Source organism: Salmo salar, chromosome ssa06, assembly GCF_905237065.1.
Source record: "Salmo salar chromosome ssa06, Ssal_v3.1, whole genome shotgun sequence".
NCBI classification, from domain to species: Eukaryota; Metazoa; Chordata; class Actinopteri; order Salmoniformes; family Salmonidae; genus Salmo; species Salmo salar.
Window position 1 is genome coordinate 18,452,662 of NC_059447.1, and position 13,186 is coordinate 18,465,847.

General features: G+C 42.1%; 1 protein-coding gene across 1 annotated transcript in view; it reads left to right on the top strand.

Annotated features, from left to right (window-relative positions):
• The window catches only part of coro7 (coronin 7), a 258,173-nt gene that overhangs the window by 230,749 nt on the left and 14,238 nt on the right, over positions 1-13,186 (top strand). The window contains exons 10-13 of the mRNA XM_045719873.1: positions 10,735-10,789; positions 10,911-10,968; positions 11,699-11,844; positions 12,073-12,168. Of these exons, the coding sequence (XP_045575829.1) occupies positions 10,735-10,789; positions 10,911-10,968; positions 11,699-11,844; positions 12,073-12,168 (355 nt within the window). The remainder of the gene's footprint in view (positions 1-10,734; positions 10,790-10,910; positions 10,969-11,698; positions 11,845-12,072; positions 12,169-13,186) is intronic.

The following is a 13,186-nucleotide window of genomic DNA, read 5'->3' on the forward strand; positions in this document are numbered from 1 at the left end:
TCAGATATCTACTGTACTCTCCTCATTCAGACTCTATCTACTGTGCTATCCTTACTCAGATTACTCTCATTCAGACTCTACTGTACTATCCTCATTCAGACTCTACTATCCTCATTCAGACTATATCTACTGTACTATCCTCATTCAGACTATCTACTGTACTCTCCTCATTCAGACTCTATCTACTGTACTATCCTCATTCAGACTCTACTATCCTCATTCAGACTCTATCTACTGTACTATCCTCATTCAGACTCTATCTACTGTACTATCCTCATTCAGAAATCTACTGTACTATCCTCATTCAGACTCTATCTACTGTGCTATCCTCATTCAGATTACTCTCATTCAGACTCTACTGTGCTATCCTCATTCAGACTATCTACTGTACTCTCCTCATTCAGTCTATCTGCTGTACTATCCTCATTCAGACTCTATCTGCTGTACTATCCTGATTCAGACTCTATCTACTGTACTATCCTCATTCAGACTATCTACTGTACTATCCTCATTCAGACTCTATCTACTGTACTATCCTCATTCAGACTCTATCTACTGTACTATCCTCATTCAGATATCTACTGTACTCTCCTCATTCAGACTCTATCTACTGTGCTATCCTTATTCAGATTACTCTCATTCAGACTCTACTGTACTATCCTCATTCAGATTACTCTCATTCAGACTCTATCTACTGTACTATCCTCATTCAGACTCTATCTACTGTACTATCCTCATTCAGACTCTATCTACTGTACTATCCTCATTCAGACTTTATCTACTATGCTATCCTCATTCAGACTATCTACTGTACTCTCCTCATTCAGTCTATCTACTGTACTATCCTCATTCAGACTCTATCTACTGTACTATCCTCATTCAGACTCTATCTACTGTACTCTCCTCATTCAGACTCTATCTACTGTACTCTCCTCATTCAGACTCTACTATCCTCATTCAGACTCTCTCTGCTGTACTATCCTCATTCAGACTATCTACTGTACTATCCTCATTCAGATTATCTACTGTACTATCCTCATTCAGATATCTACTGTACTCTCCTCATTCAGACTCTATCTACTGTGCTATCCTCATTCAGATTACTCTCATTCAGACTCTACTGTGCTATCCTCATTCAGACTATCTACTGTACCCTCCTCATTCAGACTATCTGCTGTACTATCCTCATTCAGACTCTATCTGCTGTACTATCCTGATTCAGACTCTATCTACTGTACTATCCTCATTCAGACTCTATCTACTGTACTATCCTCATTCGGACTCTATCTACTGTACTATCCTCATTCAGACTCTATCTGCTGTACTATCCTCATTCAGACTACTCTCATTCAGACTCTATCTACTGTACTATCCTCATTCAGACTCTATCTACTGTACTATCCTCATTCAGACTCTATCTACTGTACTATCCTCATTCAGACTCTATCTACTGTACTATCCTCATTCAGACTATCTAATGTACTATCCTCATTCAGACTATCTACTGTAATATCCTCATTCAGACTCTACTATCCTCATTCAGACTCTATCTACTGTACTATCCTCATTCAGACTCTATCTACTGTACTATCCTCATTCAGACTTTATCTACTGTACTATCCTCATTCAGACTATCTAATGTACTATCCTCATTCAGACTATCTACTGTAATATCCTCATTCAGACTCTACTATCCTCATTCAGACTCTATCTACTGTACTATCCTCATTCAGACTTTATCTACTGTACTATCCTCATTCAGATATCTACTGTACTCTCCTCATTCAGACTCTATCTACTGTACTATCCTTACTCAGATTACTCTCATTCAGACTCTACTGTACTATCCTCATTCAGATTACTCTCATTCAGACTCTATCTACTGTACTATCCTCATTCAGACTCTATCTACTGTACTATCCTCATTCAGACTCTATCTACTGTACTATCCTCATTCAGACTTTATCTACTATGCTATCCTCATTCAGACTATCTACTGTACTCTCCTCATTTAGTCTATCTACTGTACTCTCCTCATTCAGACTATCTACTGTACTATCCTCATTCAGACTCTATCTACTGTACTATCCTCATTCAGACTCTATCTACTGTACTATCCTCATTCAGACTCTATCTACTGTACTATCCTCATTCAGACTCTATCTACTGTACTATCCTCATTCAGACTCTATCTACTGTACTATCCTCATTCAGACTATCTACTGTACTATCCTCATTCAGACTATCTACTGTACTCTCCTCATTCAGACTCTATCTACTGTGCTATCCTCATTCAGATTACTCTCATTCAGACTCTACTGTACTATCCTCATTCAGACTATCTACTGTACTATCCTCATTCAGACTCTATCTACTGTACTATCCTCATTCAGACTATCTACTATGCTATCCTCATTCAGACTCTATCTACTGTACTATCCTCATTCAGACTCTATCTGCTGTACTATCCTCATTCAGACTATCTACTATGCTATCCTCATTCAGACTCTATCTACTGTACTCTCCTCATTCAGACGATCTACTGTACTATCCTCATTCAGTCTATCTGCTGTACTATCCTCATTCAGACTCTATCTACTGTACTATCCTCATTCAGACTCTATCTACTGTACTATCCTCATTCAGACTCTATCTACTGTACTGTCCTCATTCAGACTCTATCTACTGTACTATCCTCATTCAGACTATCTACTGTACTCTCCTCATTCAGACTCTATCTACTGTACTATCCTCATTCAGACTCTACTATCCTCATTCAGACTCTATCTACTGTACTATCCTCATTCAGACTCTATCTACTGTACTATCCTCATTCAGACTCTATCTACTGCACTATCCTCATTCAGACTATCTACTGTACTATCCTCATTCAGACTCTATCTACTGTACTATCCTCATTCAGATCTCTCATTCATACTCTACTGTACTATCCTCATTCAGATTACTCTCCTCATTCAGACTCTATCTACTGTACTATCCTCATTCAGACTCTATCTACTGTACTATCCTCATTCAGACTCTATCTACTGTACTATCCTCATTCAGACTTTATCTACTATGCTATCCTCATTCAGACTATCTACTGTACTCTCCTCATTCAGTCTATCTACTGTACTATCCTCATTCAGACTCTATCTACTGTACTATCCTCATTCAGACTCTATCTACTATACTATCCTCATTCAGACTCTATCTACTGTACTATCCTCATTCAGACTCTATCTACTGTACTATCCTCATTCAGACTCTATCTACTGTACTATCCTCATTCAGACTCTATCTACTGTACTCTCCTCATTCAGACTCTACTATCCTCATTCAGACTCTATCTACTGTACTATCCTCATTCAGACTATCTACTGTACTATCCTCATTCAGATTATCTACTGTACTATCCTCATTCAGATATCTACTGTACTCTCCTCATTCAGACTCTATCTACTGTGCTATCCTCATTCAGATTACTCTCATTCAGACTCTACTGTGCTATCCTCATTCAGACTATCTACTGTACTCTCCTCATTCAGTCTATCTGCTGTACTATCCTCATTCAGACTCTATCTGCTGTACTATCCTGATTCAGACTCTATCTGCTGTACTATCCTCATTCAGACTACTCTCATTCAGACTCTATCTACTGTACTATCCTCATTCAGACTCTATCTACTGTACTATCCTCATTCAGACTCTATCTACTGTACTATCCTCATTCAGACTTTATCTACTGTACTATCCTCATTCAGACTATCTAATGTACTATCCTCATTCAGACTCTATCTACTGTAATATCCTCATTCAGACTCTACTATCCTCATTCAGACTCTATCTACTGTACTATCCTCATTCAGACTTTATCTACTGTACTATCCTCATTCAGACTATCTACTGTACTCTCCTCATTCAGACTCTATCTACTGTGCTATCCTCATTCAGATTACTCTCATTCAGACTCTACTGTACTATCCTCATTCAGACTATCTACTGTACTATCCTCATTCAGACTCTATCTACTGTACTATCCTCATTCAGACTATCTACTGTACTATCCTCATTCAGACTCTATCTACTGTACTATCCTCATTCAGACTCTATCTACTGTACTATCCTCATTCAGACTATCTACTATACTATCCTCATTCAGACTCTATCTACTGTACTCTCCTCATTCAGACGATCTACTGTACTATCCTCATTCAGCTCTATCTGCTGTACTACCCTCATTCAGACTCTATCTACTGTACTATCCTCATTCAGACTCTATCTACTGTACTATCCTCATTCAGACTCTATCTACTGTACTATCCTCATTCAGACTCTATCTACTGTACTATCCTCATTCAGACTATCTACTGTACTCTCCTCATTCAGACTCTATCTACTGTACTATCCTCATTCAGACTCTACTATCCTCATTCAGACTCTATCTACTGTACTATCCTCATTCAGACTCTATCTACTGTACTATCCTCATTCAGACTCTATCTACTGCACTATCCTCATTCAGATATCTACTGTACTCTCCTCATTCAGACTCTATCTACTGTGCTATCCTTATTCAGATTACTCTCATTCATACTCTACTGTACTATCCTCATTCAGATTACCCTCATTCAGACTCTATCTACTGTACTATCCTCATTCAGACTCTATCTACTGTACTATCCTCATTCAGACTCTATCTACTGTACTATCCTCATTCAGACTATATCTACTATACTATCCTCATTCAGACTTATCTACTGTACTCTCCTCATTCAGACTCTATCTACTGTACTATCCTCATTCAGACTCTATCTACTGTACTATCCTCATTCAGTCTCTATCTACTATACTATCCTCATTCAGACTCTATCTACTGTACTATCCTCATTCAGACTCTATCTACTGTACTATCCTCATTCAGACTCTATCTACTGTACTCTCCTCATTCAGACTCTATCTACTGTACTCTCCTCATTCAGACTCTACTATCCTCATTCAGACTCTCTCTACTGTACTATCCTCATTCAGACTTATCTACTGTACTATCCTCATTCAGATTATCTACTGTACTATCCTCATTCAGACTCTATCTACTGTACTCTCCTCATTCAGACTCTATCTACTGTGCTATCCTCATTCAGATTACTCTCATTCAGACTCTACTGTGCTATCCTCATTCAGACTATCTACTGTACTCTCCTCATTCAGACTCTATCTGCTGTACTATCCTCATTCAGACTCTATCTGCTGTACTATCCTGATTCAGACTCTATCTGCTGTACTATCCTCATTCAGACTACTCTCATTCAGACTCTATCTACTGTACTATCCTCATTCAGACTCTATCTACTGTACTATCCTCATTCAGACTCTATCTACTGTACTCTCCTCATTCAGACTTTATCTACTGTACTATCCTCATTCAGACTCTATCTAATGTACTATCCTCATTCAGACTCTATCTACTGTACTATCCTCATTCAGACTCTACTATCCTCATTCAGACTCTATCTACTGTACTATCCTCATTCAGACTTTATCTACTGTACTATCCTCATTCAGACTATCTAATGTACTATCCTCATTCAGACTCTATCTACTGTACTATCCTCATTCAGATATCTACTGTACTCTCCTCATTCAGACTCTATCTACTGTGCTATCCTTACTCAGATTACTCTCATTCAGACTCTACTGTACTATCCTCATTCAGATTACTCTCATTCAGACTCTATCTACTGCACTATCCTCATTCAGACTCTCTCTACTGTACTATCCTCATTCAGACTATCTACTGTACTATCCTCATTCAGATTATCTACTGTACTATCCTCATTCAGATATCTACTGTACTCTCCTCATTCAGACTCTATCTACTGCACTATCCTCATTCAGACTCTCTCTACTGTACTATCCTCATTCAGACTATCTACTGTGCTATCCTCATTCAGACTATCTACTGTGCTATCCTCATTCAGATTACTCTCATTCAGACTCTACTGTGCTATCCTCATTCAGACTATCTACTGTACTCTCCTCATTCAGTCTATCTGCTGTACTATCCTGATTCAGACTCTATCTGCTGTACTATCCTCATTCAGACTCTATCTACTGTACTCTCCTCATTCAGACGATCTACTGTACTATCCTCATTCAGACTCTATCTACTGTACTCTCCTCATTCAGACGATCTACTGTACTATCCTCATTCAGACTCTATCTACTGTACTATCCTCATTCAGACTCTATCTACTGTACTATCCTCATTCAGACTATCTACTGTACTATCCTCATTCAGACTCTATCTACTGTACTATCCTCATTCAGACTCTATCTACTGTACTATCCTCATTCAGACTCTATCTACTGTACTATCCTCATTCAGACTATCTACTGTACTCTCCTCATTCAGACGATCTACTGTACTATCCTCATTCAGTCTATCTGCTGTACTCTCCTCATTCAGACGATCTACTGTACTATCCTCATTCAGACTCTATCTACTGTACTCTCCTCATTCAGACAATCTACTGTACTATCCTCATTCAGTCTATCTGCTGTACTATCCTCATTCAGTCTATCTGCTGTACTATCCTCATTCAGACTATCTACTGTACTCTCCTCATTCAGATGATCTACTGTACTATCCTCATTCAGTCTATCTGCTGTACTATCCTCATTCAGACTCTACTATCCTCATTCAGACTCATATCATCATCTATCTGGGCTGAGGTTAAACACAGACTCACTGACAGTATGAACACACACATATTTGCAGTACACACACTCACACAACTCTCTCTCTATCTCCACACATAAAGTAGTCCTATCTGGTGGTGCTGAAGGTTCCTGTCATGTGTGGAAGGTCATTTGAAGGGCTGTAAGGTTGTTGTAGCTCTCTGGAGGAGCGATGAGGTGATGGCTGAACTGAAGAGGGCTTTCTCCTCCTTTCACCCTCTGTTTTCTGTCATCTCTGATAAACTGGAAGCAGTGCTGACAGACTGAAGCCATGGAGATTTTTCTCTAACACCAGTGGATCTGTTGAACTTGTGTGGGAGGGGTGGTGTGTGTGTGTGTGTGTGTGTGTGTGTGTGGTTTGTCTTTGGGGTGGGGGGGGGGGTGATTGTAGTGCAGAAAGATACATGTTAGGCCCATGATGGAAGCAGATGCCTTTTGCCTCAGAATGGGTCTTAATGTTGAGGTGAAAATGTGCTCCGTGGCTCATTGCCTAGCACCTGCTAAACCATCTCTCTCTCTCTCTCTCTCTCTCTCTTTATTTTTCTTGCCTTTTTCCACATTTGGTTACGTTACAGCCTTATTTTAAAATGTATTAAATATATTTTTTACATCATCAATCTACACACAATACCCCATAATGACACAATACCCCATAATACCCCAAAACCAGAAATACCTTACTTGCATAAGGATTCAGACCCTTTACTATGAGACTCAAAATTGAGCATCCTGTTTCCATTGATCATCCTTGAGATGTTTCTACAACTTGATTGGAATCCACCTGTGGTAAATTCAATTGATTGGACATGATTTGAAAAGACACACACCTGTCTATATGAGGTCCCACAGTTGACAGTGCATGTCAGAGCAAAAACCAAGCCATGAGGTCGAAGGAATTGTCCGTAGAGCTCTGAGACAGGATTGTGTCGAGGTACAGATCTGGGGAAGGGTACCAAAACATTTCTGCAGCATTGAAGGTCCCCAAGAACACAGTGGCCTCCATCATTCTTAAATGGAAGAAGTTTGGAACCACCAAGACTCTTCCTAGAACGGGCCGTCCGGCCAAACTGAGCAATCGGAGGAGAAGGGCCTTGGTTGGGGAGGTGACCAAGAACCCGATGGTCATTCTGACAGAGCTCCAGAGTTCCTCTGTGGAGATGGGAGAACATTCCAGAAGAACAACCATCTCTGCAGCACTTCACCAATCAGGCCTTTATGGTAGAGCGGCCAGACTGAAGCTACTCCTCAGTAAAAGGCACATGACAGCCTGCTTGGACTTTGCCAAAAGGCACCTTAAGGACTCTCAGACCATGAGAAACAAGATTATCTGGTCTGATGAAATCAAGATTGAACTCTTTGGCCTGAATGCCAAGCGTCACGTCTGGAGGAAACCTTGCACCATCTGTACGGTGAAGCATGGTGGTGGCAGCATCATGCTGTGGGGATGTTTTTCAGCGGCAGGGACTGGGAGACTTGTCAGGATCGAGGCAAAGATGAACGGAGCAAAATACAGAGAGATCCTTGATGAAAACCTGCTCCAGAGTGCTCGGGACTTCAGACTAGGGAAAATGTTCACCTTCCAATAGGACAACGACCCTAAGCACACCGCCAAGACAACACAGGAGTGGCTTCGGGACAAGTCTCTGAATGTCCTTGAGTGGAAGAAGACTTGAGGTTGTAATCCCTGCCAAAGGTGCTTTAACAAAGTACTGAGTAAAGGGTCTGAATACTTATGTAAATGTTTTTTATTTAGAATACATTTTCTAAAATCTTTAAAAAACATTTTTTTCTTTGTCATAATGGGGTATTGTGCGTAGATTGATGAGGGAACAAAAACAAATTCATCCATTTTAGAATAAGGCTGTAACATAACAAAATGTGGAAAAGTCAAGGGGTCTGAATACTTTCTGAATGCACTGTATGCCACGTCTCAAAGCACTGTGAGCTCAACATGACCGTAACACCCAGTTAGGTGTAAGGTGCCACACACACACACACACACACACACACACACACACACACACAGACTGTTCTGTCTGCTACTGCACAGAAAGCGGTACCAATGCACCAAGTGTGGAACCAACAGGACCCTGTACAGCGTCTACCCCCAAGCCATTAGACTGTTAAATAATGAACCAAATAGCTTCCCAGAATATCTGCATTGACCCTTTTTACACTGTTTGGACTCATCACATAGACTGCTGCTACTGTCTACTACCTATCCTGTGGCCTAGTCACTTTACTCCTAGTTATATATGAATGGTGTCACGTGATCGATGGCTTTGTTCATTCACATATACAGTCATTGGTCTGGGGGTGTGTGTGAAAATGCACACCAGTCCCAGTGCTGTGGAGCGTGACACTGTAGAAAACAGCAACAATGATCTGTGATAAAGCCAGAAGTCCATTATTCAGCTGTGTGATTGGTGTAAGTTTCTCCTATGGGATAGTGTGAGAAAACACAAGATAAACATACAGAGATAAGGGAATGAGAGACAGGGCAATTTGCAGACATAGCTGGTATTGCACCTATTGGAGACATAGAGGAGGGAGAGAGAGGGGTGGACAGAACAAGGGGGTGTGGGAATGGAGGGGCTCCCTGTGGACTGACTTGGACATGGGAACACAGAGAGGCACTAACGAAGCGTGGCCGCCCCTCACTGACTTCACAGGGCTGGGGTGGGTAGAGAGAGGGATGGAGGGGTTCAGTCCAATCTGCAGGAGTGTGAGAGAAAGAGATGTGTGTGTGAGAGAGAGGGAGATGGAAATAGGGGGTAGCGGGGCCCCTATTCAGTTCCACTTCCATCAGAAACAACCAAAACACCTTGGTTTGAACAAGGGACCAATCACAGCACGTTTCCAGAAGTCTGTCTGTACAGCATGTCCTTGTTCTCATTCAGCTTCTCAGAGTTCAACTCTGAAAGTCTATTTGCTGTGTGCTTTGGGATACACACAGAGACAGACAGACAGACAGACAGACAGACAGACAGACAGACAGACAGACAGACAGACAGACAGACAGACAGACAGACAGACAGACAGACAGTTCCATGTCCCTATAGGGTCAGCGGTAGCAGGGAGAACAGTCAGTCTACTCCAGTCTGTCATTAGATTCATATTTATACATCATGACATCACTACTCACCCTGGTTGATCTGTGTGTGTGTGTGTGTGTGTGTTTTTGTGTGTGACATTCAGCCATAGAATGGGCCTGATTGACCAGCCAGTTGTGTTCAGTGGGGCACAGCGTTGTGGAACATTCAGATAAATATAGATATATAAAATACAACAGATATTCTGAAAGGTCTGTATTTTTATCAGACCCTCCACCTCTACCTCTATCTTCCTCACTATCAACAACCATCCCCTCTCTCTCTCTCCTCTCTCTCTCTCTCTCTGACCATGATGCCTTGCTCTGTCATTCTCATGGAGGGACTGTCTGTGATGTGAAGCTGTGACCTCACACACCCCTTCCCTTCTGACTCTATCACAGGAAGTCCCCTGGACACTGTGTGTGTGTGTGTGTGTGTGTGTGTGTGTGTGTGTGTGTGTGTGTAGAATTTTTGCCCTCAATTTGTAATTTAATGCCAGAAATGTTTTTGTGCTTGCTTTGATTAATATGTTGTTATTCTTTATAATGACAGGATATCTGCAGTGCATGTTAAGGTTCATAGTACTGAACTACGACATGGAGCATTTCTCCTATGAGTGGTGTGTTTCCCCATCTAGTGGTTGGTGATTGAAACTACACTAAACTGGCCTGTTGATTTTTGTGATTGATTCAACTTGTTTTGCAACTTCTTGAAAATCTTCTCTCTCTTTGTCTCATTTCCCCTCTTCTCTCTCTCCTCCCCCTCCTCTCTCTCTCTCCCTCCCTCTACTCTCTCTCTCCTCCCTCTGCTCTCTCTCTCCTCTCTCTCTTCCCTCTACTCTCTCTCTCCCTCCCTCCCTCTACTCTCTCTCTCCATCTTCCCCCCACTTCTCCATTCTCAGGACCCTGATGCCTTTGTTTGACCCAGACTCAGGCCTCCTCACAGTATCTGGGATGGTAAGACGTAGTTTGTTGTCTCCCTTAACAGATTGGATGAAGGCAGCTGGCCTCATTTCATCTTTTACTATTATCTTCCTCAGTAAATACAGTCCTGTCTGCTTTGTTCTCTCTTCCATAGGGAGATAGTGTCATTGACTGCTTCGAGGTGTCTGCCAGTGAACCATTCCTTTCCCAAGGTAAGGACAGATCATCAGTGGTTGATCATTTTCCAATACTGTCCTTCTACCTCTCCCTCTCTCACACACCCAGGTCTGTCCTCCTACCTCTCCCTCTCCCTCTCTCACACACCCAGGTCTGTCCTCCTACCTCTCCCTCTCTCTCTCACACACCCAGGTCTGTCCTCCTACCTCTCCCTCTCCCTCTCTCACACACCCATGTCTGTCCTCCTACCTCTCCCTCTCTCACACACCCAGGTCTGTCCTCCTACCTCTCCCTCTCCCTCTCTCACACACCCAGGTCTGTCCTCCTACCTCTCCCTCTCTCACACACCCAGGCCTGTCCTCCTACCTCTCCCTCTCTCACACACCCAGGTCTGTCCTCCTACCTCTCCCTCTCTCACACACCCAGGTCTGTCCTCCTACCTCTCCCTCTCTCACACACCCAGGTCTGTCCTCCTACCTCTCCCTCTCTCACACACCCAGGCCTGTCCTCCTACCTCTCCCTCTCTCACACACCCAGGTCTGTCCTCCTACCTCTCCCTCTCTCACACACCCAGGTCTGTCCTCCTACCTCTCTCACTCCCTCTCTCACACATCCAGGTCTGTCCTCCTACCTCTCTCACTCCCTCTCTCACACACTCAGGTCTGTCCTCCTACCTCTCTCACTCCCTCTCTCACACACCCAGGTCTGTCCTCTACTCTCTCCTTCTTTCTCACTCTTATTCTCTCCTCCTCTCTTTCTCTCCAGTGAGCCACTGTCTGACGGACGCCCCAACGCGAGGCGTTGCCATGGTACCCAAGCTGGCATTGGACGTCCTGTCCTGTGAGGTCATGCGGGTCCTGCAGCTGACGGACAGCTTCATCGTGCCAATCAACTACCACGTGCCCCGCAAGGTCCAGTATCTCTCAGGCTACTGTAACAGCAGATCCATCTGTCATTTTGATGCCATGTCAACAGTTATTTCCCTGTACTTGTTTCTAAACTGATGGGTGGGACTTGGCAATAGTGTCTTTGTAGTCACTGAGGAAAATAAAGTTATGGAACGAGCAACCATTCAACAGGCAGTATGCCTTTATGTCTTCCATTTTAGAGTATGTCTGCTTTTGTGTGTACTAATTCAGTCAGGACAGGAGTTCCATGCAGACCTGTACCCAGACACCTTGGGCCGGACGGCAGCCATGTCAGCTGCAGAGTGGTGGAAAGGTGGCGAGAAACAGGTACCACCATCACTCTCCACAATATAACTAGAATCTGTATTCTAACTTGGATGTACCACCATCACTCTCCACAATATAACTAGAATCTGTATTCTAACTTGGATGTTCCACCATCACTCTACACAATATAACTAGAATCTGTATTCTAACTTGGATGTACCACCATCACTCTCCACAATATGACTAGAATCTGTATTCTAACTTGGATGTAACACCATCACTCTCCACAATATAACTAGAATCTGTATTCTAACTTGGATGTAACACCATCACTCTCCACAATATAACTAGAATCTGTATTCTAACTTGGATGTTCCACCATCACTCTCCACAATATAACTAGAATCTGTATTCTAACTTGGATGTTCCACCATCACTCTCCACAATATAACTATAATCTGTATTCTAACTTGGATGTACCACCGTCACTCTCCACAATATAACTAGAATCTGTATTCTAACTTGGATGTACCACCATCACTCTACACAATATAACTAGAATCTGTATTCTAACTTGGATGTACCACCATCACTCTCCACAATATAACTAGAATCTGTATTCTAACTTGGATGTACCACCATCACTCTCCACAATATGACTAGAATCTGTATTCTAACTTGGATGTTCCACCATCACTCTCCACAATATAACTAGAATCTGTATTCTAACTTGGATGTTCCACCATCACTCTCCACAATATAACTATAATCTGTATTCTAACTTGGATGTTCCACCATCACTCTCCACAATATAACTAGAATCTGTATTCTAACTTGGATGTACCACCATCACTCTCCACAATATAACTAGAATCTGTATTCTAACTTGGATGTACCACCATCACTCTCCACAATATAACTAGAATCTGTATTCTAACTTGGATGTACCACCATCACTCTCCACAATATAACTAGAATCTGTATTCTAACTTGGATGTACCACCATCACTCTACACAATATAACTAGAATCTGTGTTCTAACTTGGATGTACCACCATCACTCTCCACAATATAACTA